Raw genomic sequence first — 27,497 nt, forward strand, 5'->3', positions numbered from 1 at the left:
GGGCGTTGTCATGGTGCAAAAGCCAAATTTTGTTCTTCCAAAAATCCGGGCGTTTGTGGCGGATTGCTTCGCGCAAATTGCGCATAACTTACAGGTAATATTCCTTATTTACCGTTCTACACTGTAGCAAGAATTCATGATGCACCACGCCCCTGCAATTGAAGATAACTGTAAGCAAAACTTTCACATTCGACCGAATTTGGCGCGATTTTTTCGGTCTTGGCTTGTGCTACAGCTTCCATTGGGATGATTGGGAATTAGGGAGTTTCCACGTCATAACCATAAACCCATGATTCATCACCAGTTATGACCCTCTGGAGCAAATTTGGGTCGCCGCGGACAGAGTCCAACGCTAGTCCATTAGCAATGTTAATGCGTTGCTGTTTTTGGTCGAAATTGAGCAATTTTAGTACGAATTTCGCGGTGATACGTGCCATGCCTAAATCATTGGTAAAAATCAAATGGCACAGCCAATCGATATGTTTAGGTCCTCAGCAACCTCTCTAACGGTGATTCGACGATTGGCCAATACTATTTACTTCACTAAATCAATGTTTTCGTCTGTTGTTGACGTGCTCGGGCGTCCGGCACGCTCTTCGTTGTTCACATCTTCTCGGCCCTCGGAGAACATTTTGTACCACCGATAAACGTTGCTTCGGTCCAAGGTAGCTTCTCCATATGCCACAGTCAACATTCGGAATGCGTCCGTGCACTTTTTCCGTTTTTCACACAAAATTTGATACCGATTCTTTGATCCATTTTTTTGGAACAGGCAAAAATCGAAGAGAAGCCGAAACACGTCCCAGCAAAACAGCTGTCAATAATTAATGGAAAATTCAAAATGGCCGAACTTTTCGGCACAAGGGAGAGACAGAAGTACCATACATAACGCCGCAAAAAAATTAAAAATCCAATACACGTAACCCGCGGAAATTCAAAATTCGCGATTCGTTTTGGACATACCTCGTATGTATGCATTGATAAAATATCCGGGGTTGGATTAAAGACTTTTTGAATGGTCTGGTTCAAAGAGCAGTGATTGGATGGAGTTAGCTCAAATGCAGTAGAAGTTACTGCAGGTGTTGCCAAGGGACGTGTCATCGGACCTCTTTTATTCCTACTTAACGTTGACGACATTGACTCCGCAGTCACCAGTAAGATACGGTTATTTGCCGACGATGCAGTGGTTTACTCCTGAGGACACAGCAGCGCTTTCAGATGACCTTAATGCCATTCAACACTGATGCGACACTTGGCGATTGGGATTAAACTGAAGAAAGTCCTCATGAAGTTGGATTAATTGCCGAATTGCGTCGCGTGCAGCGTAGAGAAGCTAGACTTCTAAAACGTTGTTATGATAAACTGAGTAGCGTATCCAAAATACTTGAGCACCTAGGCTGGGAATCTCTCACGGAGCGAAGGTTAAATTACAGATCGAGGCTCTTGCATAAATTGGAAGGATTTATTTTTATTAGTTATGTTGAAAATGTATTATTACCCCCATCGTACTACTGGAGGAGAGAATAAGTGTAGAACATAGATTTAAGATGTCGATGTTTCCACTAGGGAATCCCATTAGGGGGTCATAACAGCATTGTTCGACCACGGTTGGGTCTTATTCGGATAAAATTATTCTGGTGTGTATTCACCCTCTACCACACACCCTGGCGGTGGCTTGAATGGTATATATAAATATTTAAATAAACATTCTCTTTCCAACTGAAGGATTACTGCTGAAATCAATCGGAATTATATGTCCAACGGTGACTGAAATTGTTCAATTATAGTTATGATGTCCCACGGGAAGGGTTTGGAATTAAATAACTACCGAAAACTTCTCCCAGACGCGGACGTAGTGAGAGTGAGTGAAAGGGCGTTTTTATTGCTAGGTAAAATTATACCCGGAGTAGGATTGGTTCTTTAAAGAGGCATTGATAAATTGTAGTATGTAAATGGTTCAAGTTGGTTTATGCTTTTTCCTGACTTTTTTTCGATCATCATAGTACCTTTCGCAGTAGAATAATATATCTCATGACGTGACGTGGCTTAGTTAAAAGTCAATTATAGCCGATGGTTAACTTCCCTCCGGCTCAAGAAATAACGTAACCTACGGTGAACTTTAAGTATTTTGTTCCTGAATTACCCTGGCTTGCCTGCTAATTAGTACGGACTTCGATGCCTCTGTTTGTCAAAGAATGTTTCCGCCGTTTTACCATAGGTCAAGGAGCATTGTTACACAATTCATGTAATCTTGAGGAAAATCTGCGTGCCACCTTTGCATTGTTCTTGAAATATTCCCGATGTTCTTAAAAAAACACTTATTTTGGGGATAAATGCATTTTTTATGAAAGCCATGTATAAAAATAATTCTAGAATACTTTTAGCCGAAAGGTTTCGCGTTCTTTTATATTGTAATGATCAATTAATGCAATGAATCGTAAATGTGGCCTGAAGTGACCTATGAACATTTGGCCTTCCGCTGATATAAATTTTCCCAAACAAATACGAGTAGCTCGTATCGTCTGTTGGATGTATCGTACAAGTTTTGTGACCTCATTTTTGTCCTGGACGGTAGGTATTCAAACCCGCAGAAGTATTACCCTAAGCAACTTAAGGACCTCTGCAATAACGCAGAGGTTCAGAAAAGGCCTGATAAAAGATTGTTATTGCGTCATAACATTGTTCGAATATGAAAAAGAAATCTTTAGTGTAATATCCCAGTATGCCAAGCAATTGTTTTCTCCCATGGTAGAAAGGTCACCTTGTAGTTAGCTGATTTAATAATTGAAATTTCGTAAATTATGTAATTAAATATGTGAAATTATATTAATAGTATACTTATGTTTCCTTAACTTAGAAATACATTAAGTAGATAAAATGCTACAAGTGAAAAAATATTCCGAAATGATAGAATGACTATGTATCCAGTTCGGCAGGAATAATATTTTTTGATACGAAGTAAAGAGGTTGAGTATAGATTTGATATTTTTAAATGTGTGATATCTGGGTAGAGAGGAGGAGGGAAAAAAGAAGAGAATATAGATTGGGTAGGCGAAGAAAGAAAGTTGTGGAACATTTGATGACCTCAGAAGAGGTAAGCAGGGAGATGGCGCCGAGTTGGCGGGTCGTTGTAGGCTGTCACCCGAGAAAATATATCTAAGAGTAGTAAGATATAAAGGAAATAGGATTTGTCGACGGAAAGAACCTGTCAAGGAGGAGCCGAAGAATAGGAAAGATGTTTGGTTTCCTGTAAATATTTAAAAACTCAAAAGTGTACCCATGGTCTTGTACACGGCTTATTAGTAATAATTTCAAACGATCGTGTTTCAGTGAGTTTTTGTTTAAGGTATTAATTGTCAACAATTTTGAGTTAGCGCCTAATGTCGTCAGAGTTGATCTGATCAAGTTATATGAAATAAATTACTTTTTCCTGGAATGGATAATTTTACAGAAAGTTACCTAATATTTTGGTGTTGATTGCGTCACTCTGTAATCGACATGCCTGAAGTGTGTACTCATAGTCATATTGGCCGAAAATCTCTCTTGAAATTCCTCTTTGGTAAAACAAGGACGCATTTACGTTATCCGGTAAAGCTTAGTGAATCAGAGAATCTTACAAATTTCTTCATCATAACTTGGGCAAAAGTGATTCGCTAGGACTTACTTGAGAATATTTACTACTATTAGTCTGCCGCTATGCGAAAGGTTATTGCGACTATAATATCTGACTGCATGCGTAAATGTTGGAACCCCATAGGCAAATCAGGATCAGTAACCATTAATGATATACCAGGAGTTAATTATCACTTTTCGTTTTAATAATGACAGGAGCGCAGAGACTTCAATGGCTAAGATTTCAGTCGACGTGTTTGTTTCAGTCTATGACATGCCAAACTCTGTTTTTCTCCTCTTATCGCGCAAAGCCATCACGGCGTATCACTTGATCGATTCCTGGTTATTTGTTCCACGCGACGCCCGTTCATTTGGAAAGACATCAAGGCTTTTGATTGAGTTTTAATTGACGTTTTCGTCACCTCTTCCGTGTTGCGAGGACCGAGCGTATTTTCTCGCTCCCTCCAACTCTTTTTGTTGCCCCTCTTCTGTTTTGTTACCTGACGATCACCATTGTGAATTAATTGGATTCCAAGTGTGCCACTTTTAAGTGGTCCTCTCTTCCTACGTCGCAATGGTAACACCTCTCCTAACAACGTCATCTCCTGCGCGTGGTGTCGCATACCAAACCATCCCTCTCACCTAACTACGTGCTCCGCGGCGCCCTTTTCCCCACGACTATCGAGTTTTAGAATGCATTACCCGAGGCCTTGCTCTTAACATTTTGAGCCTCAAGTGAGTGCCTCATCAACCCTTTTCCACGTAGCTGGACACTTAAGCGTTGGTCTATAGTTTTTCAGATGGATATTTAAAAGCTGCCTGGCCCTTTGTGTTGGCCCCTTACTTAAGGAGACTTGCGTCGCGTCCACGATGGGATGCTGAGTGGAGTTTCTCCAGAGCATTGTTTATTTTTAAGGGGCTACTTACAAAAAATGTGCTGTCTTATGTGGTGGAACCCGTTGAAAGTACATTCAAGGGATGGTATTTTCTGTAATTATATATTGTGGGATTTAAATTAAGTTTCACTGACTTGACTACAAAAACGTCTTAGACGATTCATACCGTATGAGTGATTTACTTATTTTTTTAAATTTATTTATGCGCCCTGCGAGCCACCGCTAGGGTGTGCGGCAGGGGTTGAAAAAACACCAGACTAATTTGATCAGCAGTTACATTATAAAGAGAGATGTAGTTTCGGTTTCGTAATGATAATAGAAATGAATAATTAATTGAAAGGGTAAAAATTCATCGCTGAAGACGGAAATTACCCTAAAAACAGAAAGTATCCCGGGTGGGAGAAACATGCCGCCATATTTCCTGTTATCTCGCCTCGGCGATAAAGCACGCCATGGGGCCATTGCCGCCTTTTCAGGCAATATAGGTACAAAAGCATTCATATTTTCCGTTGTTAGTTACATACCCAATCGAGTTAATTGCAATAACGATACTACGCGCGCACGTGAAGAAGGCTCATGATAATATGACCACTTTGTAATCAGGAAAGAGCATCCTTTGTATTTGTTGTTAGTTTTACCATTTGCATTGAAATAATTGGGCAATTCTTTTCTTCATTTTAACGGAATTATCAGAGCCATCTCTGGCTCGCATCGGAATGCTCTGGGCTCCCCATCCGGATCACCCTGAACAATTACGTTTACTAGCTGGGCTCTAATTATTTAATCAGAAATGAACCTTGCAATGATCGAGGGTGATCTGTCGTAATCATTTAAAATTCACTTATCGGTGAAATTATGATTTCATGCACACAAATCGCCAAATTTGATCTGCCTCATGAGTTCAGAGCACTGTGCCTCTTACAATTAGCCACGTATTCATAATTCAGAAAACTTAAATGTGATATACTACCTTGATCAAAAAGTTCCCGGAATAACCACCGTGTGGCGCTCCCATCGTTCCGATTTGAGTTCTGTTTTTTTTTGTTAAATTGGTACATCTGTTGTTGATATTCCCTTTAAATCTTAGTGTCATAACTTGACATTTGCAAAAGTTACGTAGCCAAGAGTACATCTATCTCTGTGTGTGTTGGCGATTTTTTACAATTGCAGAAATAGATTTAAATTTGCAACAACGAACTTGTATTAAATTTTGCGTAAAAAACGGATTTAGTGGCGCACGGACGTTGGAAATGTTGGAAAAGTGTTTCGGCAACGATTCTCTAAAAAAACGGTCGTTTACCAGTGGCACGAGCGGTTCAGAAGTGGTCGTGAGTCAATCGAAGATGATGAACGCAGTGGCAGACCATCGACATCGAAAGTCGGTGAAAAAATTGATAAAGTAAAAGAAATGTTGGTCAATAACCGCAAATTAACCATCAGAGAAATAGCGGAGGACTTGAACATTGCCTATGGATCCGCCCAAGACATTGTGGTTAATGATTTGGGTTTCCGTCGTGTAGCAGCAAAGTTGGTGCCAAAAGACCTCAATTTCATGCAAAAAAGAGACCGTGTTGACGTCGCAAAAGACATGATTTGCGAGGCTGAATCCGATCCCACATTCATCAAAAGGATCATTACTGGAGACGAGACGTGGGTTTATGAGTACGACACGCAATCCAGACATCAGGCAAGTGAATGGCGTTCACCAAATGAGCCGAGACCAAAAAAACCACGTCGTTTTCAGTCAAAAAAGAAGGCAATGCTGACGGTTTTCATGGATTACAACGGTGTAGTGCATCATGAATTTTTGCCAGAAGGCCAGACAGTAAACAAAGAGTATTATTTGGGCGTTATGAGACGTTTGCGTGAAGCAATTCGCCGAAAGAGACCAGAAATGTGGGCAGAAAACTCGTGGATTTTGCACCATGATAACGCACCGTCGCACAGTGCTATCATTATTCGTAATTTTTTGACGAAAAATGCAACAAATACCATCCAACAGCCACCGAATTCACCTGATTTGGCTCCCTGTGACTTCTTTCTGTTCAATCGAGTTAAAAAACCATTACGGGGAACGCGTTTTAGCAGCCGAGAGGAAGTAATGGAAAAATCGCAGGAAGCACTGATGGACATACCGAAAACCGAATATAAAAAATGTTTCGAGGATTGGATCAAGCGCTGGCATAAGTGTGTTGCAGTCGATGGGGATTACTTTGAAGGGGACAATATAGATTTAGATGAATACTATAAACTTGTATTGTTAATTTTCTGAATAAATTCCGGGAAATTTTTGATCAAGGTAGTAGTACTTGCAGCACTTCTTGCAGTGATCAAAATGCATCTAAACATGTGTGGTTTGGCCAGAGACGATTGGCAATTGCTTTGCATTTGATTTTTTCCAATAGAAATGAAGAATTATGGAGGCCGATGTACACCGGTTACAGCAGTAAAAGAGAGATCGTATACCTATGAGGAAATATTACTTATGAAATCATTTTGCGGATTGATTACGCGCTATAATCTTAGTTTTTCATATAAAAATCTGTAAAGGATTTTTAAAATTTTTCTTGTGCGTTTGTTTCTCTTGAAGCTAAAGGCTCTATTAAATTGAGATGTGTTTAGATAGCTATAATGAAAAAGGTGTGTGTCATGTTTCTTCACTTTCATGGAGGTCGCTTATGCCTGCTATTGTTTTCCGGTAGTTACCACAGATGCTTTGCTTGTAACCGGTACAGTACACTCTTTACCTTATATAATTTGGTAGTCTACAGGTCAAGTAAGTTCAGGGATGTTCACCGACTGAGCATGCCTACATTTCTTAATCTCGCCTGATGAGACTCAACGCCTCATACTACTGCAAACTTTTCTTCAATTCCTCATACATTCTGTTGCATTTCAATCAGTTCGGTATGCTTGTCCTTTTCATCCCCCCACCTCGCTTGCCTGATTTCCTCCACTCTTTTCGCCGTCTAGAAAATAGTATATAATATAAAAACACTCGTTCTGCAAGATTCGAATAGCGTCTTTTTTGCCGTCCACTGCGTCGAATTGAATGTGTTTTACTTTTTCGCAAATTGATGTCAATATCTGTAAGAGACGTGATGAGAACTTTTGTTTGGGGTGGAGTTATTGTTTGGTTTACTTAGGGGTCGTTTTGGAAGGAGATAGTCTCAGGTCGCTCATTTGCCCTCCAGTATAGCTCAAATAATCATTTTCTAGCATTTATTTTAGAGCATGTACAGGTTATGACTAATTATGCTGTGGAAAGTATTGCAAATAAAAATTGCTTACTAGCCGTTCGGGGTAGCAATCCGGAGATGAACGTCAGTTTTCAGACTACAATTTCTTTCACTGAGGCGGATTTCGTGACTAGCTGCGAATTGAGCACCGTGTGGCTCAACGTTTCTCTCAGGTTTCCAGCGGCCCTTGCTCACCTCGCGTGTGATGGCTTTCCCTGCAACGCGAGGGAAAACTTAAGAGCAGCCACATTAATGCTCTGGACGTGGCAGCACTCGTAAACGAGATTACCATCCAGTCGCTGCGAATCTGCAATCTAAATGATTGTCTTCTCTTGAAAAGTTATGCTTTTATCAGTTATCTAATTCAGGAACGATTTATTAACTTGATTTAGGCCGGACTTTCTCTCACTGGTATGAATGAACGGGAATTTCCATCTCTTATTGGAAATTGAAATATGACGCCTTGCACTTGAGGTAAAAACCAACAAGAATTCTCGACAGTCTTGAAAATTTAATGCCAAATTTTAACGAGACCCGTTTTTAAGTGAAATATATTTTAGGCCTCATAAGAAAATACGAGGTATGTTCAAAAAGTAAGGTGGCGTTTCAAATTTCGTGGGCAACATATTTTCAATTTTTTTGTTTCGTTGTTTTGGTGCACATGTCCCAAACATTTGTTGACAGTTTCAACAATATAGCATATTTAGTTTGCTATTGACAGATACAAATGTTAGACGTGTTTTGCTGTGCTCGGAGATTTTCTACCATAAAAAATGTATCTAAGAATTAGTATAAAATTTTGTGAAAAAATAGAATTAAGTGTTCCAAAACACTTGAAATGTTGACAGTGGCATACAGTGAGTCTGCTCTGAATAAAAAAATGTTTATAAGTGGTACAAACTCTTTCAAGATGGCCGAGGAGATGCCAATGACGAACCTCGCTCTGGACGACCCAGCACGTCAACAACAGATGCAAACGTTGAAGTAGTGACGAAAATTGTTTAAAAAATCGTTCACTATTAGAGACGTCGCTGAGGATGTTGGCATATCGGTTGGCTCGTGCCATGCAATTTGGATGTTTTGGGTGTGAGACGTGTATCAGCGAAGTTTGACTAGAAGAACCATGAACATCGCTCGGGAGCTGTTGAATGACGTCAATGATGATGTTGCTTTGCTCAGAAGGATCATCACTGGTGACGAATCATGCGTACATGGTTATGACGTCGAAACCTAAGCCCAATCGTCCCAATGGAAGAACCCAGGAGAACCAAGACCGAAAAAAGCACGCCAAGTTCGATCAAATGTCAAGGTTTTGCTCACTGTTTTCTTCGATTACCGTGGCGTAGAGCATCAGAAGTTCTTACCACAAGGTCTTATGGTCAACGAGGAGTATTACCTTGAAGTTATGCGCCATTTGCGATAAGCAACACGAAAAATTTCCGGAATTGTGGGAGAAAAATTCATGGTTTTTGCATTGCGATAATGTACCTGCTCACTCATCGTTGCTTATGAGATATTTTTTGAGAAAAAAAACCACAATCATGCCTCGGCCACTATATTCACCGAATTTTGCCCCCTGTGACTTTTTCCTGTTCCAAAAACTGAAGGGACCTATGAAAGGACGGAGATTTGCAACGATTGAGGAGATAAAGACTGCATCGCTGGAAGAGCTCAAGGCTATACCAGAAAGTGCTTATCAGAATTGCCTTGAGGATTGGAAAAAGTGTTGGCACAATTGCTATGGTGCTGATGGTGTTGCATACCATCTGTAATTGAGCTATTTCTTTGGGCGTGCACTGATATCCGATTAATGTAAATTTAAACTTTAAATCTTTTATGGTTTTTAATATGGAAACAATCCATTGATATTATTCCAAATACATTTCAATCATTATTTTAAAGCTTATCCAATTGTGAGCCCTTATATCGTGCGCAGACCGGCCAAAGTTGTTGAACGAGGTTGAAGAGTTCCCAATTCTCCACTTTTTCCGTCTAACCGTCATTTATCTACGATTTTCTTATGATCTGTCGAACGGCGGAAGAAGTGATCCGTGAATGCGCTTTCCCAAAAAAAAAGACCGTAGTGGTTGCTGCTCAGTCGAATGAAGGATGCCGCAATTTGCTGAACCCGGTGCTGGGATTAAACTGGAAATTTTACAGCTGAACGAATTTGACGGAAGGTAGCATTATAAGGGTGTTGCAGTTAAGAACGGTTTCGGTAATTAGAAATCCCATGTTGCGTTAGCGGTGCCTTTAGTTGTGCAAGGTTTGAGTTTCATGACTAATGGCCCAGAAGACAAAGAATCTACATGGTGCCTGGAAATGGCTGCCATTTTGCATAAGTTGAGTCCTTTCGTCGTGCTTTAACTAATGTCTTTCCCAAAGCGCGGACGCAATGCGTACGTAATCGGATATGCGTCATAGCTAGCGTATCTCCCCCAGTGTGAGCCCTAAGGAAGTTGGCGTCTTTCTCTGGGAATACTTCCAGCCGCATAGCGGAGTTTTCCCTCCTAATTTTTTCTTTCGATCGCTCTTTGTGTCCACCGCTCTGTCTCTTCCTTTACCCATCGTTATTGTGCCGTATCCTCACTGGGGGCGTGCCCTCATTCTAGAGGGGTTTATAATCACTAACCAACTTCTAAGCCCTGTAGAAACATTACCTGGGTCCATAATCGCATGAGTAATACTGTTTTCTTGTATCAAAGGAACGTGGAAGACTGATACTTCAACTGCGGGGATACAATTCTGCTTTTCTTGAGGGCTCTGGCTTCTGACCCCTATCCTGTTTCGCTTCCGGGTGTTGTTTCATGTCTGTGACACCCTTCGACGGTGCTAGCGAAATTTATCCTCACGAATAGCCCCGTTGGCTGACCGATTGAAGCCGCCTTGCGCAGCTTATCACAGCAGTTGCGTGCCTCACAGAAAATTTACTGTGATTTTCATCTTTTTAATCGTAAAGTTTATTTATTTTTTGATTTAACTTCAGTATCTAGACTTAGAAGTATAACTTAAAAATTACTCCTGAGAAAAAGTTAAATTGAAAATAGGTAATAATAACGGCGTAAACGGATTTTCCATTCACTTCGATAATACCTTCACAAAATATTTTTTATGTAAAAGTTATGGGAAAATTATGCAGTTTTGCAAGAACGGTGTAAGTGGTCAAATTGCGTTTGATTTTATGAAGAATATTCCTCTTAAGTTAAGCCCCAATTCTTATAAATATATCTAGTTCAACATTTGAATCGGCATCTAAAATTACTGGCATGCTGGCCTGAATACAGAATTATTAATGCATTGGAATGTATCTACATGTACTATTTGTTCAGTGTAAAACTCAATGTTGAAATATTCCTTTTGTCCAATTTAGCAGTGGGAATGGAGTTTCTCTTTTAGGAATCGGGGGGATTTTTTTAAAATCCGGATATTCTAAATATGTGAACTTAGGAATTTTAGAAGAATTTTCCGATACGGCGCCCAATCACATTATCCAAGTTTCATTAGTCGGCAAAGCACGACATAAATCTGGGTAGTATTGCGCCCGAGAAACCAATTTCCCGGCGCCGGAAGGGAACACCAACATCAACAGGTTGCGAATCAATCAGCTCGCTAGTAGTACCTAAACTGATAGCAAATTTTCTTTCAGTGGGATATGCCCAGAGGATTACGGATGCGGAGTGGTCCAATTATTTTCTCGCCCGGCGAGAGCGGGCGTCGGTTGATTTGCGTGAGTTTTCTGGTTAGGTGCGTCGGCTCGGTTATCTGTAAGCGAAAAAGGTATAAAGTGTTGAGTGATGTACAAAACAACGCGCCCAATATGTATTTGATAACGAGCTGTGTAGCGTTTCGTTGGTGAATCATAGCGAAGATTCGTACGAGCTTTGAAGAGCTTAAATAGGGGGCATTGCAATCAACATAGTTATTTAAATCTCACATTAGGTGGAGCGCAATGGTTGTGAAACTTTCAGTCGTTATACAGGTATATGTGAAAGTTTTCAAATATCCGTTTGAACTCTTATGGGAATTTACAAAAATATCGATAGCACCGTGCACTATTGCAACTTGAGCAATCGGAGCGCTTTAAAGCCCCATAAATGATATTTTCCACCCACAACATGTGGCTTAAGGTGTGAATGAGTTTTTAATGTTCAAAGAGTTATTTCACGACCCTCTTCTCAGACAAAAACTGCAAAAATATTTAAAATGTGTTGTTTTTCGCCCTTTAGTTTGTGTTTTTTGATTGTTCCTTTGTTTTAATCATCTGCCTCTTTTGTTGCAGGAACCCATGAAATCCAAAGCGCCGCAGCTACACTTGGAATATAGGTTTTATAAGCTTTTAGGATCTCAAGGTGAGTCTTATTATGATTATATTATTACTTCACAAGTATTTCGGCCCTTATTATTTATGTTTGATCGTATTATTATTTTGTATTGGTGGTACTTGGAACTAATATACTGATAATGAGTTTTTTATATATACTACCCTGCGAAAATTTTATGAAGGAGATTTTTATCATGCCATTCTGAATGAACTACGAGGGTCATCCGGAAAGTAGTACCCGTTCGTGAAATAAAGACACAAAAGTAAATATTAACAAACATAAAAAATTTTATTTGAAAGAGGATACTTTAAACTACTTCTCAACATAATCTCCAAGCAAATTAAGGCATTTGTCATAACGTGTGACAAGTTTCTGTATTCCTGCTGCATAGTCCTTCGCCGCCAGCTCATTGAGATACGCGAGGGACCCATCTTGCACAAATTTTTGCATAATGCAGATGGTGTTTAACAATTTCATGAACAATTGTTCGAGAAACATTGGGAAAATGCTCACAGATGTCATCAATTGTGACGCGCCGATCGTTCCTCACGAATTCGTCAACTGAGCTCACCAGTTGGTCTGTAATGACAGACGGTCTCCCCGAACGCTCATCGTCGTGTGTGTTCCCCCTCCCCATGTTGAAGTTGCGACACCACCGCCGAACAGACGACTCGTCCATTACATTGTCTCCATACACCTCCTTTAATTGGCGATGAATATCACATGGGCGAACGTTTCTTGCATTGAGGAATTTAATCACTGCCCTCACTTCACAACTGGCGGCGTTCTCAATTTTTTTAAACATTGTAAACAATCACAGAAACAACACAGGCAATGCTAGCGTCACGCAACTTGGCTCAGAGAAGGCAGACAAGCCACTGAAGCTATCTGACCTCGTCCAGCGGCTACTCGCGTCGTCAGCACTTCATGCGGCACGAACGGGTACTACTTTCCGGATGACCCTCGTAATATGCATAGTAGTGCATTAAAATCGAATTAAAGAATCATAAATTATACTAGGAAAAATGTTTAGTAATATTTGCCTGTTAATAAGTTCACGGGTCGTGTGTTAATGGTATTTTCACTAATTAAGCATACTCGATTTTTTTTAAATGCCACAAAAAGATTTCGTGCCATATTTTGCTTGTTTTTGGAGAGTTTCCCAAAAAGTGTGTTAGGAGTTTTTACTTATAATATGCTTGTTGTCTTGTATTTTACATATTTGTTTGTGTTTACGTCATTTAATGCATCCATGTACCGTATTTCTTCTAGCCCAAGTTTGTTTTGCGGAGGAATCCCCGTTTTCAGTCTATAATTTGGAAATTATAATTTCTTAGTTGTCATGACAATGTTGGTATCCTATTCCCACTTCGTAGTCATTCACTGCCTATGGTTTTAATAGTTTTTGCATGGGAATAATAATTTGCTTTCATTCTTATTGAAAGGGGCTGTGCCGCTCTCCCCAATTCTTTATATTAAATACTCGTGGTCCTCATAACACTTATAGTACTACGTTTTCCTTAAATTGGCTTTCCACAAAGTGGTTGTGGAATAATCCCAAAGGAAATGATGCAAGAAAATACCTCCAAGACGTCACGCGCCGTGTTTAATGGTCACGTAGTAATCACTGGATATTGGAATGGTATAATACTTAACCGGCCATTGAGTGATTGTCAGTTTGAATCTCGGGAAAGTCTAATGAACGTTTTAGAGGTAAATTTTTATGTATTGGTGTATTTGCCTTTTCCGTCATTTAGCAGTAATGGCGTTATGTTCTTCGTTCGATTTTTTCTTTTCACCTGCTTGATATATGTTCACGTAATATTCTAGTTTCATTAGATCTATTTATGTTTTCATTATTGTTCGATATATATTCATTATTACGAATTTGGGAAAAAAATAAGAGCGCGGATATCAATGTAATTTTCAATATTGAATTAAAATTTGACGATTTTGGATAAACAGATTGAATAGACACGGAACTCATTTGCACTGGAATCAGGTGCTGGAAGTTTTTTATAAATTGTATGCTGAAAACTGGGGTGGATTCCTCAAAATAAACTGAGAATAGATAATAATAATTTTGATTTCATGCATCATTTTTATTTCAGAATTCTGTTCTATCTATAGGTTACGTGGGATGCCGATTCCTAGTCGTGATAATCGGTGGAGTGATAGTTGGTGTTGCAGAGCTTATGTGACAAGACCTTAAGAAGTGCTCATTATTAATGCCTTTTTATTTTTCCTTAGAATTTCTCTCAGTACATGGACCTTTTGACGTCTACGAAGGGCTACTCCCACATTCTTTTGGCTCACCCCAAAGAAATCCGTTCATACTTATGTATGGAATCAGTCGAGAGGAATTACCGCAACTTATGTAGCGAATTGTGGTATGTGAGCATTCAAAATTTCTTATGACCATTCTGAAATATTTAGAGAGTTACGGATTTTTTTACAGAAAGAATCATAAGTGTTTGTCGTTAGAAAAAAGTGCTAAATATACCAAGCTTTCAAAATTGTAAGAGGGAAAATGAAGGCGTAGAAATATTGAGAGAGAGTGAATTGTTTAGATCACGATTGACGCGAAGATATTTGGTGACCGAGAAAGGGGAAGGGAGAAGGAGAAATTGAATACCAAGTGAGCAATTGAGCTAAAAATAAATCCGCCTAGTTTGAAAGCTGTTTTTTCTGGAATTGGTAGCTTAAAGGTCCACGGCAACATTTGTGTGTTCACAGACATTCCAAAACGCCCCCTGCGCGGGAGATCGCGTGCAACGGAAACTACGTTGATGGTGGTTTAGGAGTCGTAGAGTCAATATTGTTTCTGAGTCGGAGCTCCTCCCATTCCACTGGTTATTTCTCAAGCATTTTCAGATGATTTATATAAGTGTTCTGATAAAAATGATTAACGTATCAAAACCTTTGCCTCTAAACTGTATTTTTCATGCCACCATTATCGGTGCGCCCTTGCAGCTCGAATAAGCTGTTTGTTTTTGTCATATGGGTCTCAGAATTGTATATACATACTAGTAAATTTTCCTGTGTGTTTAATTTTCGTGGGGCACATGCATTTTAGGCAATCGGTGCTGACAAAAATAAATGAGATTCTATTTTCACCTTATTGATCATATTCGCTAAGCTTTCAATGACATATCTTCATAATTATATTGTTTTTCTTGTCTTTCATTGCATCTTGATAATTTTTATAGGCCCCATTTTTAAAGTTCATAAGTCTTATTGATGTAGTTATAATTTTCGTAAATCGTAGTTTTTTTTCTGTTACTCTTTCGTTCATTTCTTCCCATTATTACCCGTTGCACTTAGTTAGTACTAAAAGGAATCTGGAAAATGGCTTCTTATGGATCCCTTCTGTTTTATGTCTCTTCCTGCCTCCATATCTAACGTTCTTGGACTAGGCGCAGTCACTTTTAACCGATGACGCTGTCACAAAGAGTTATTTTATGAAGAGTTTTAATGTGGCACTATCCGTTCACGGTTGTATTTTTAATCCCTATGTTTGACTAAATTATGTCCATCCAAAAACCTACCTTAACCGGTAGATTACCTAATAATAATAATAATGTTTGACTAGCACTCCATGATTCCAGCCCCATGGAATGACTAGCATATAAGACAGGATACTTGCTCTTAGTTTCATTAACAGATATCACATCAAAATCCGAAAATTTTGGATCCATTTGTAACACAGTTGTCAGTCGTCATTCTTTCAGAGAACATACTGAAAATCTACCAGCAAGCAGTTGAAGATGTTATTTGTGGAAATGATGATATCCAAATACAAATATAAGTATTGTAATGCTGTTCATGAGTCAGTGAGTACGCATGAGGTGCCGCTACGTCACTAGACGTCACGTCGGTCGGAGGGGTGAAAGGAGTGGAAGGAACGAAAGAAGTTAACGAACCCATCTTCCCGATTCCGCGACGACGGCCACCCTCACTTTCTCCCCCGACCCTCTCCCCATTGAGTCATACTTCCCAAACTTTTCTCATTCTTTCCCCCGCAACCTTTCCCCCCCTCTCCCAGGTTGGGCCTCCTAACTTCCTTTCATCTCTCCGCGCGATCCCGTCCCCTTGCTTCACTTTCTTCTACACTTCCTCCCGAACCATTAGACGCGCTTTGTTCGTAGGCGGAGCTATTCTCCTCCCTCCATCCTTCCCAGTGCCGGTTCCGTGCGTCCCCGTTTCCGTGGAGTCATTTCCCCGTAGAGCACGTTTTATCATTCCTTTCCTCCGGTCAGGTAATTGCAATCCGTGCGGGACAAGGTGTGTTGCCCTGGTGAGACCGTGGGAGGAGAGGTAAGTTCGCGCGGGGCGATGTTCAGTGTCAGCGAATCAACTATGAGAAAATGATGGTGGGTGAGGGTCGTGGACTCTTCTTTTACCTTAGCCGTTAGTTGGAACCCGACTCTGTAGGGAATATAGTTGGTGCAAAGAGATGACAGGGGATACAGATTATTCTCAGCTCAGTTCGCATTGGCGGTGCTATTCGTGTTTTATGTCATCGAGCACCGGCTAGAGCTTTCGCCTTCATCGCCTGTTGTGTAGTTACATAAATCCCGCTTGAAATGCGAACGTCGACAAATTGGACAATCATCAAATCCAACAACTTACCAGTCTGGATTTTTCAGTTAATTCGTACATCGATCGTAGTTGTATGGTTTTGTATGTATTTGTGTGTATATGTGTGTGTGTGTGTGTGTGTGTATATATATATATATATATATATATATATATATATATATATATATATATATATATATATATATATATATACATGCCATAAACACAGTAATCAACCCGAAGGTCGGTTTGGTAGGCGATGGTAGAGTTCACCCTGTACTAAGCCCAACGGCGTGTGAAATTCACACATCAGGGTAGGGGGTCAGTTCCTTTCCCTGTGCCGGTTTTGGTTTCCCAGGATCTGGTACCCGAAAAATCACAAAGCTAAGGTGGAGCTGCAGGAGCCCAGAGAGACGCCCGGGGATCAAACCCGGGCCCTCCTGTAGTCCAACGCTCTACCCCTGGACTACGGCGACTCATCAGCATATATGGATATGAAAACATATCCAAGCACGATCGTCACCAAGGAAATTTTTATGATTTAATGGTTGTAATCGCATTCCGCTGGAGACCAAATCTCTAAGTACTACACGGTAACTATCTGTGTATTTAGGACTTACGCTATATTAATCTAAAATGATGTTAAGCAGCCAGCTTCGTTCGTCAAACAGCATCGTTTTTCGGCTCATTAATTTTTACTCGTATTGTAATATGAAATATGTCGCTATAACGTGTAAATCCGCTTTAACGTTAACAGTTTGGCACTCAGCAGATGGGTATTTTTACGATTGAAGTAATCGCCGATTAGCGAATTTTTCTTCGTTTCCGAATATATTTGTGATTTCCGGACGACGTGGTCCGGCAAATTCAGGAGGATTTCTGGGGCGACCCGTTGTTCTAATGTTTCCGAAAATCAAATGTGAATCATTTTTGCTAAATGTGCGTTTAAATTTTCATAGTGCAGTGCAAACTGAATCAACGCACAAATTTCATTTTCAGATTTAAGTCCGTATAAGATTGAAACTGGGGTAAAGTTTGCTTCTGCGGAACAATGATGAACTTCCGTGTTAAGAATCCTTAAAACGACGCAGGTGCAATGCGTTCTATTCTCACCGTGTGCCGGCCGGTTAACCTTCCCGGTGAGGCAGAGGAGTATTCGACTGCCCTTGGATCGTGAAAGAGGACTTTCAAAAATCACCGAAGCATGAGCTTGCATGTGTGTCGGGGTTCTGGTTTTGCTAAACACTAATCGGGGCTTCCATTTCCGCTCCGATAGTCCAATGGGAACGGCACCTTCCAATCAGCTCTGGGTGGCACCGCTAAATCCAAGTTTATTCATCATCGGAATCATCATCCTCGAAATCTCCCTCCTTAGAATTTTCGATCGGGGTAATTAAAATGTTCGCTTTCGTCCATTTGACGTCATGAGTTAGCCATACCTATTCAGATACTCGAAAAGAGTTTCCACTCTGCCGTTTGTTTTCTCATTTGTTTTCGCCGACGTCATTTGCTACTTGGTGCGTGATAAAAAACATGAATAGCAGCTGTAAATTAGCTAGAGAGAAGTGAGCATTTCAGCGATAGGCAATTGCTTTGGCCTTCACACTGAATTTAATACGGCCGGTCAACTCCGAGGAAGTGAATGTGTCGACTTCTTTTAATAGCATTCCCAGTTCGTGAACTGTCCGCAATCGTAAAGCACGTGTTTCGATTACTTTTATCTTTCACTTTCTCTCCTGAGTCTTGCGTTTTGCTGTATTGAATGTATGTTGTCGCTCTCGAGTTCGAGAAACAAAGGGAAATCAACGCACCAAATAATTTCAACAGAGAAGAATCATTACAGTATACGGATTTCGCCTTTAGGCTGGGATTATTTGAAGAATTTTGTCTTTATTACTTCCTTTATTAACCATTAAGAAACTTAATGGTTAAGAAAAAGAAATCTCGTTTAGCATTGGTAATTACAGCGAGCCCCGCCAGTTTTATTTGATTTTCGCTCCTTAATTTTGGCGTGAGAATATGTTAACGCCTTAAGGTTCTTTACCTACTTCATGAGTGTGCTGTAAAGATGATCTCAAAATCCACTTTTTAGCATGTCATGTGCGATGATGTTAAGAAATGTGAAGTTTTATTGATTTTGCATTGCTGTCTTCACAGCTTTTGATGGACCCCGGTCTATATATTTTCGTGGCTATGGCGGTACCAATTGCGTATTAGTTTCACTAAAAAGGTGCGAATTAATGAAGTTTTTCTTTTCTCCACAATGTCCGGGAAACCTGCCTAGTATATGTCGTTTTAGAAAAAAATCGTGTGCCATAAATAAAGCAGAAGTCATTTGCTTCATTAGGGATAGGTGGATAATACGGTAGGGGTATGATATTTAGGGATGGAGCAAGGATGCAGAGAAACTCGGTATTGGCCTACTCTTAACGAAAGGCGCGAAGCACAGTTCAACGTCTCATCTTAAGGACGGCGTACTCACTCAAAGTACTCTCCCCGAAGCTCCCCAACTAGGCATCCACGTAACATTAAAATGCGGCCTACGCCGGGATTCGAGATATTCCTTTTGCCGTTTGTGATGAAACTTTGAACCGTTCTCTGTTGAATGCAATCAGTGACTCCTTGGCATGATATTTTTTCTTCTTCCTTCTTTGTGGTTAACATTTTGGGTATTTTTTCCATACATACTGTATGAAGTAGGGAAACTGTGGGCCTTGAAAAAGACGTAGTACTTAACTGTGTTTGAGAGATGAGTTTACGCTTTATGTGAGTCCTTCCAAAAGTCAATCGATAGGAAAATCGTTGTTATGTCAAATTTTCAAGATTACCATTGTTATTATGAGTAGCCTATTGTCTAAAGTACGTAGGTTATGGATGGATGCAAAATTAACACACCTAAATTTCTTAGTTCTCTTTAAAGACATAACCGGAAACCCCATACTATATTAAACTGTTCTTTAATTTCGAACACTAGCTACGCCCTTCATTCTTTCCAACATGCTTATTCTTTTCCTCTCACTTCCTCGCTTGCCAAACGTTCTGCTCCCCTCTATCAGTTTTTAACATTCCATCGCCATTCAGAATGCTCTGCATCCACCTTTCTTGCCTCATTTAAATTTCTCCCAACAATTCTCTCTTCCCCCGCTTGAGAAATTGCGTATACTAAGAATAATGTTAATTCTCAGCCACCCTGCAAAAAAATCACATTTCCTTCCCAAAGTATGCACGAACCTCGGCCCGTTAGATCGATCTGATTGGTTGGACGTCTTACCTGCCAGTCGTATTACGGTTCACTACCCAAACCTCGCTAACTTATACCTGTATGAATTTTATGAGGAGATAGGGAAGATACAGCAAGTGTTAGGTATGCTTCCCATAATTACTGCACAGTTATGTGCTTAAATGAATAAATAATGATGGGAAATAATTTAATCAAAGGCTGTAAGTTTTTAAAAATTCAATTGGCTATGAAGCCAATTCACTCCAAAGTCCAACCATCAATTTCTGATGACAAAGCATTAAGTGAAAACCTACATGTTGGTATGGATATTGTGGAGTCTTTATCCGTGGAAATATAGCGCCAGGAATGTGGTGGCGTTTAGTTTCAGGAAATCTGTGGCCTAATTGATAATGAGGTCACTCGAAAATATAATTACGTTATGGTGACGTCTTCGGCATTGCGTCGTAAAACCAAGGTCAGTGTCAAAAACGGTCGAGCTCTTTTTTTATCATCTCTGAAACATTCCGTAATACTTGCTCTGGTATTATCAAATCAGAGGAATTAGGCGCTGAAGAGCACATAAAACAAGCAATTAGTATGGCAGAAGCGGAAGAAGTATGCAAGGAGAGGACTGTGTGTATAGAAGAAATAAGGTCTATGGATTATGTCTCATCAAACAACCTAAATGGTGGCTTGTTTACTATCATTACCTCGAGCTTAATTGAAACTTGTTTACCCTGCCTGATTTGAATGTTAAACGGGTTGAAGGATATGGACGTGTGTGTGCATTATCGGATTAACCTGAAAATGGACCTAAGTTTCGTTTTACATGGCTTCGCATGTCTTACAAGTCATATCCTATGGCAAAACAGACGTTGCGCGAGTTTATTTTGAAGCGATGCGGTTGCAAAAAAAAGCATCTCTCATTTCTTTTCATCTGCCGAAGTCGACGGCGTGGTTTGCTGTTATCGCCCAAATTCAATTTGGTGGCAGTTTCTCTTCCGATTTAGTTTTCCCATCGCAGTTGCATGCCGGTTACATCGATCAGCCCCACGCGTGAAAGTTTTATTTATTTTTTTAAAATGGCATCACTTCCGCGAAAATTCCCCTCCGCCCTCTGAGGCGTTCGCCGTGAATGGTTTGGTAGTGGCATTGGCGGCAATTTTTGGGACGTAAATTGAGTAGCGTCCCCCTCCTTTCTCCCCCCCCACCTCCCTCCGCCGCCTCCCACCTCAGTCGCGTCTCTTAAATAAACGAATCAATTTGCAGTCGTTGGGAGCGGATGTCAAAAAACATAGCGAATTGATTCGAGGCGAGCGAACCCGGCCTCCCCTTACTCTCTCCCTCCTGTTCGCAAATTCGCCAGTCTTTTTAACGTCACGTCCCCTTCTCTTCCCCTCTCACCCCTTCCCAACCTACCCCCTCATCCATGTTCGCTCTTTCCCCACTCCATCCTGGTGTTCGGTTGTGCGGTGCGAAAGAGCCCGGAAACCCAAATTCCCCGACCCTCCCGCCCTCACCCATTCCCCTCCTAGGGAATTGAATTAAGGCGGGCGGGAGATGGAAGAAGGAGAGGTAGGTTAAAGCAGGGAAGGGTGTGGCTTTGCTGATAAAATAGGTTTAGGAATGTGGAGCAGGACATTTTGTCTATTGGGGGATGGGGGCATTTTAATTTCTTAAATGCCACCACCAGATTATGCGTATGGGCCCAGGCAGTGGGGATTGACTTTTGCTTCATCCTGTGGTGTCGAGCCAAAGTTTGCCATCCATCATTATTTTTCTCAAATGGCACCCGAGGTGCGGCCGGAGAGTGAGTAAACGAAACAACTGCTTGATATCCAGGGCAATTAGACTTCCTGTAAGGAGTCTACATAAAATGTTATTCGATTTCGGGCCTAATCACTCGCCGCCAGGCCCTTCCATGTGGCCCACGAATATGGTTTCCGGGGATGTGTGTTAGGAATTTCATCGATGGTTCGATCTGGGTTCCAATAATACGACCCACAGTGAAGTGCTCTGACGAGGGAGAATATCTCCGGGTGAGAAACACTGCTGGCGGCCAAGGATAATGTAAAAAACTCGGAGAAAATTAATAAGAAAATGAAAACTGAGAAAATTTCGGCGTCTTTTTTATCGTAAAATACGTTGTGAGGTGCGTACATCAATTTGTCGACCTTAGAAATAGGATGAATGTTTTGTTGGAAAAGTCAGAAAATTAAAAAAAAAATAATCTTTAATAAACTTTGAAATAGACGCAACCTTGATGGTCGAAACATTGAAAAACCAACGCTATTATTACGAGGTAATTTTACTTTGCTCAAATTAAGGGAAATAGTTTAAACTGCGCGGATTAAATAATTTAGGTTTGATGTATGTGTAAACCGAATAACTTCAAAAATTAAAAAAAAGAGTGCCAGTGTTTTTGAAAATGGCTTAGTAGGCTAATGATTATTGGCACGATAATGTCTTTTCTTTTAGTTTTCTCAGTCGCGCATTGGTAGACAATTTTAAACGTTGTCGAATTGCAAGACAATTGAATGGCTAAACTTATATATTTTCACAATACCTTTATTTAGTACTAGATGATGTCGGCAATGCGTCGACACTGGTTGTTTTTATTTGCTGTGAAAATTTGCTAAGTTTACTCATTCAGAGATCGTGAATTTCTCTAAGTTGAGCCTGAAACCAATGAATTTTGCGATATCAATTTTTTATGTGTACATTTCTATGATCTAAAATATTCATTCGAGGATACGGCAGTACGACAAGTGAAAGTCGAGCGATAGTAGCGCTTCATAAATTTCCTAATTCACAGCAAATTCTAAAATGAGTGAGAACGCCTTGGAGGAAAAGGCGAATATAATACCCTTGCCGTTGAGTTCGAGCAGGTGCTCAGGAATTCTGTAAAACCTCTCTAATGCAGTGCGCGCCTCTTGCAATATTTCATGCGGGACTAAGGAAATAATTTCATTCCCACATCTCATTTTCAGGCCAAACGATAGTAATAAAATATTAGTGTGTCTGTCGATTCCCTTGTACTGTTTGTTCACTACTGTGACAGAGAGAGAAACTCGTATGTTAAACTAACTCCCCTTGCCACACCTCCTTGAGGACGGTTCGGGGTTTTCTAAATAAGTTTAATTGAGACTTGTACTGTTCTTACCATGTAAAACATGTCCTTCACTGCCAACCAAAGTCTCGAATTAATGAGCCCATCAACGTCTCAAAAAGTACTTGAAAATATGTCTTTTAAATTTGATTTGTCATTACTAATTTTTGGGATTGGCGGGAGAGACTTTCCTTCAGATGCACGCGTGGGCGCAATATGATGACTATCTAAAAGATGAATAAAGAAAGCCATTTGTTTCTGCATGTGTGACATCTTGAAGTATGGATTTCATGGAACCTGATTATCACTGCTTATGAAGTTTTTGTAACGTTCTTGTTTTAGGTACCATCTTCGTACTATTTTAGTGCAATAAGCTCTAGGAGGTCTCAATCGAAAAGAAAGACCTATTGATTAAAACGTTAGCCTATTTTGTCAAATGAATAACGAGCTTGCCGTTTAACCGTTCTTAACCGGGCTATAATCTCATCGGTAATGGATTTTACGGTGCCGAGGTCATGATGCCCGTGCCCAACCGTGTGGGTATGCATCATGTACCTCAATAATTGCTACTGCTTTACTAGGGTTGAGATACGCGCAAACGTGAGTTACCCTGTGTGATATGACTCAGTTGTTAGAACATTTCTTGCGGAGATTTGATTCATCCATATGTGGTCGATGATGTTTTCGTTCGTTTTTATCCGGTTGTCACTTCTTGAAGAAAGCTTTTGGTTTTACGTATTTGCGAGATAACTTGCCATTGTTGGTGTTTGCTCTCTCGGTCCTCGCATTTCCGTCATTCGGCCAGATTTCGAGCCCGGAAACATCGTTTCGGTTGTCGCCGCCGTCAAGCGCACTCTTTTCCTCCTTCAGGGAAGAGAATGGGGAAACCTCGGAAATGCTGCTCTCAACAGTGACGTAATGGAAATGGAAGCCGCATATTTGTTCGAGAGCAACCGAAAAGCTACATCTTCGCCTCGCTTTCCACATTTTCGTGTTTCATCTGCTGGCTGACGGATATGGTTTCCTCATGTTCACTCTTCTCGGGCTTTTGTGACAGCAGGATTTGCAGGGGTGCCCCTGCAAATTCAGGGGTGCCCCTGCATTCGTTTAGCCATCAGCAATTTCGAGCTATGTTGAGGTTACTTCCGTTGGTAAAACTTGTGGCCAATCGGACAGACGTGCGCGTGAAGATTTTTTGGACACGGTCGGGAGAGACACCCGGAGTCAGCTGTCGACAACTGATATACCTAGGCGCGAAAGGCATTCGTGATTTATCTTCTTCACGGATTTCAGCCGAATGGCATTCCTTACAGATTCAATGCCCGTGGGGAAAAATCGTTTTGTCGCCGCTTTTCCATCTCTGCTTTTATTTAAGGGATGCCTTCTTTTAGGCGTGAACTGAAATGGTGTTCCCTTCGGCCGCCCACATAATGTTGATGGCACGTATGGCGACTTAACGGAACGTTCAGCGCCGAGCGACAGCACCCTAATCTGATCTGCGACGTTTTCTAAACCCTCTCGTATTTTGTATATCACTACTCGTTCAACAGTACGTAACGGAGATGGAAGGAAACATGATCGGTCCCCATCTTTTTCTCATTTTTGTCAAAGATATTAATGATAAAATTATCAGCAATTTGAAGAGTATTCCCCGACAGTATGGCCGTATATCGAGATGTAAGGAATAAAATAGACCGTGAGGCTCTTTTTAACGATCTCAAAAACATCAGCCTGGTCTGATGTCATGAGTTGTGCCTCCATTTAAATCTGTAGAAGCTCATGTTAATGCATATAAGGGAAACCAATTCCATTCACCTTTACACCCCGTGGCTTGGAAGGGCAGACATTAGCATAGCCAACTATTGAAAAATGGTAGTGAAATAATTGTGAGTTGCTCTAATTTCGGACCTTAAATGGAGGAAAATGGTTATAAAAACATCTACGGAGTTACATCAAAGAAATTCAGATTGATAAAATTAGTGGGGAAATACTCCGATGAAAAAGTTTAGGGAAGGTATTACTTGGCGTTTTTTAGATCTCTCCTAGAATGTTTGTCATTTAGAGCCATGTGTAGGAAGGCCTAATTTCGGAATTAAACAATAAGGAAAATGTCGGCAACATTAAAAATTGTTAGTCAATGGAAATAAGTCGCCTTGTTGTTGGTATCAAGTTGATATTGATATCCCATGTTGGATCGCATCTTTGATAGCTCATAAACTGTTGGACGCGAAGAACATGCTCTTATACAGTCAGAAGCTGATAACTGATAAAAATACCACGGCGAGTAATGACACTATATCTTCACCGTGTTGAATGGCGTTCGCATGAAATCAAAAAAGATTCCTTTCACTAAGAAACATTCCACTTGGCAGGACATTTGCTCCGACTCACGGCATTCGTATTACGTGCGAATGAGCGAAAGAGTGCCGTGGCTTTTGTTATGCGAGGCAAAATAATGTTAAATTTGAAGCGCATTATGTGCTTGGACGTTGATTCCTGGGGGGATTGTCTGGGGAGAGAGGTGGCGTTAGTTAGCTGCATGTAAGTTCTCGCTCAGCGATGTGCTAGTCCAGCCGCGTCACCCCTTTACTCATTTACGACCATGCGCCCTTCCTCTCGGGCGTCAATTTCCCGCCGTCGGTGGAGGTGAATATTAGTCCTTGGGATATCAGATTGAAGTTTCAGGAATTCCATTGCTTTCGTTAGTGAGCGCGGAAATTCCCGCAAGGACTCGACTCGAGGAAGTTAGGCATGCAGGGTATGGAAGGGGAGAAAAGTGGGCGCCGCGGCAGTGTCGCGGGGAGGGGGACGCTTAATTGTTTTGGTGGGTGGGAAGGTTCGTCGGCAGCATGGAGTGTTTGTGTTGGGCGGACTGCATCTCATCACGACCAACAGAAAACTCCAGCCTTCGGGTTATCCCATCCTGCCCTCTAAGGGGGGGGGGGGCACTGCCGCATGAAGGAGAGAGAGAGAGAGAGAGAGAGGCTTCGGACTTGATTGAAATTTCGCTCAACTTTCGTAAGTGGTGGCTGAATTTTGTGGGCTGCCCCCACCCCCCTCTCTCTCTCTCTTATGTTGGGTCAAACCTTTATGTGGGGTGTCGTGGACTTGGGACGCGGTCGGGATTGTAAAAATACTCTACTTCGATCGATGTTGTTAGACGGAGTTTAAGGGGAGATGGGACGGGAACGTAAGAGGTGAGGGGATGGGATAGTTGGCCCTTCGCTGACTCGGTGGCGGGTGCGACGACAGGAGTGGGTCGATAATACAGTATGTATGAGTTAGCGCAGGTTTCTGTGTGCATATGAGTATGTACGCAGTTGAAAGAACAAAATAATGTAAAAAGTTATATAAATTGATTCTCTGAGTGTGTTCGCGTTGCACATAAAAAGAGTTATTTTCATGTGTATAATATCCGGCGAATTTAGACCCGATTCCTAAGTTGATCCTTAGGTTCTCTTGCTTCCTGAGTGTCCTTGGGACGAAACTGTTTGTGTTCGTCAGTTTAGTTTATTCATGTGGGTCTCCAGATGTTTTTCTTATATAATTTGTCTGGTCAAAAATTTCACGCTCGTCGGTTAGGAGGGTTAGATAAAATGTTTCTGGCAAGAGAGTGAAATGTTTTTGTTATAAGATTTTATGTTTTTTCTGGAAGCACAGCTCCCCTAAAAAGTGGCGTTTGCCCCGTTTTGTCAATGTTATTGTGTAATTAGGATTAGCATTTTTTATGGTATTCGTCGTTGTAAGCATAACTTAAGTAGTCGAGACAAAATATTTTTTTCACCAGAATATATAGAAGTAGTTAACATGCTCAGTTGAAGGCATTTCCATATTGACGAGTGAACAAGAAGTGGGAAGAGCTACCATTGTTTTAGTATTCACGTACCACATTTAAATTAATGGCGACGTGAAAATTGTTTGAAGCAGAAACCTGGGTGTCTGTCCGAAATTATTGAAAACTCCTCTACTTCCTAATTTGGTGGGATAGGAAGTATTACTTTTGAAGAAAAAATACAGTCGTAGGAATTATATTGTAACCCAGTGTGCGGGCGTAACTTGGGACATCCGTTGCCGCACGTGTTCCGCGAAGCAGAATAGAACCAAGTGGAAAATTCCATTGGATGCGTGTACGTGCTATACCTCGAATTTCGCGGTCATCGTGTATGATGTCCATTTTCCGTGGGAAATCTGCGACTGTGTCGTGCGTATCGAGGGGAATCATAGGGATAGATTTACTCATTTTTCCCCTCGCCGATCCACCATCATTGTATAACGGCAGCCATTGTCAGCTGGTGGTAAACTTGCCAACATCACCAAGTGATATTCCAGTGCCTAGGCTTCGCTCCTCTCGAAATATTTCGTATGTGTAGCTGACAGTACTCTCTCAACAGAAGGTGAGGACAGAATAAATTCGTTAGCCATGTACATATTTATCCATTGACTGCCATCTAAATCATCTCTTTCGGCCTCACTTCCTTAGAGGTCCTTTCCTCTCACCATCACCTTTAATTAAATTGT

At 40.9% G+C, this 27,497-nt stretch overlaps 1 protein-coding gene across 4 annotated transcripts in view; it reads left to right on the forward strand.

Moving 5' to 3' along the window:
* gish (casein kinase I gish) overlaps positions 1-27,497 on the forward strand; it is a 234,307-nt gene that overhangs the window by 118,368 nt on the left and 88,442 nt on the right. For all 4 annotated transcript variants that reach the window (XM_071594304.1, XM_071594305.1, XM_071594306.1 and 1 more), the window contains exon 3: positions 12,027-12,096. In XM_071594304.1, coding sequence (XP_071450405.1) covers positions 12,027-12,096 — 70 coding nt within the window. The remainder of the gene's footprint in view (positions 1-12,026; positions 12,097-27,497) is intronic.

The sequence above is a fragment of the Hetaerina americana genome, unplaced genomic scaffold (assembly GCF_022747635.1).
Source record: "Hetaerina americana unplaced genomic scaffold, ioHetAmer1.1.p SCAF_6, whole genome shotgun sequence".
Taxonomy (NCBI): Eukaryota; Metazoa; Arthropoda; class Insecta; order Odonata; family Calopterygidae; genus Hetaerina; species Hetaerina americana.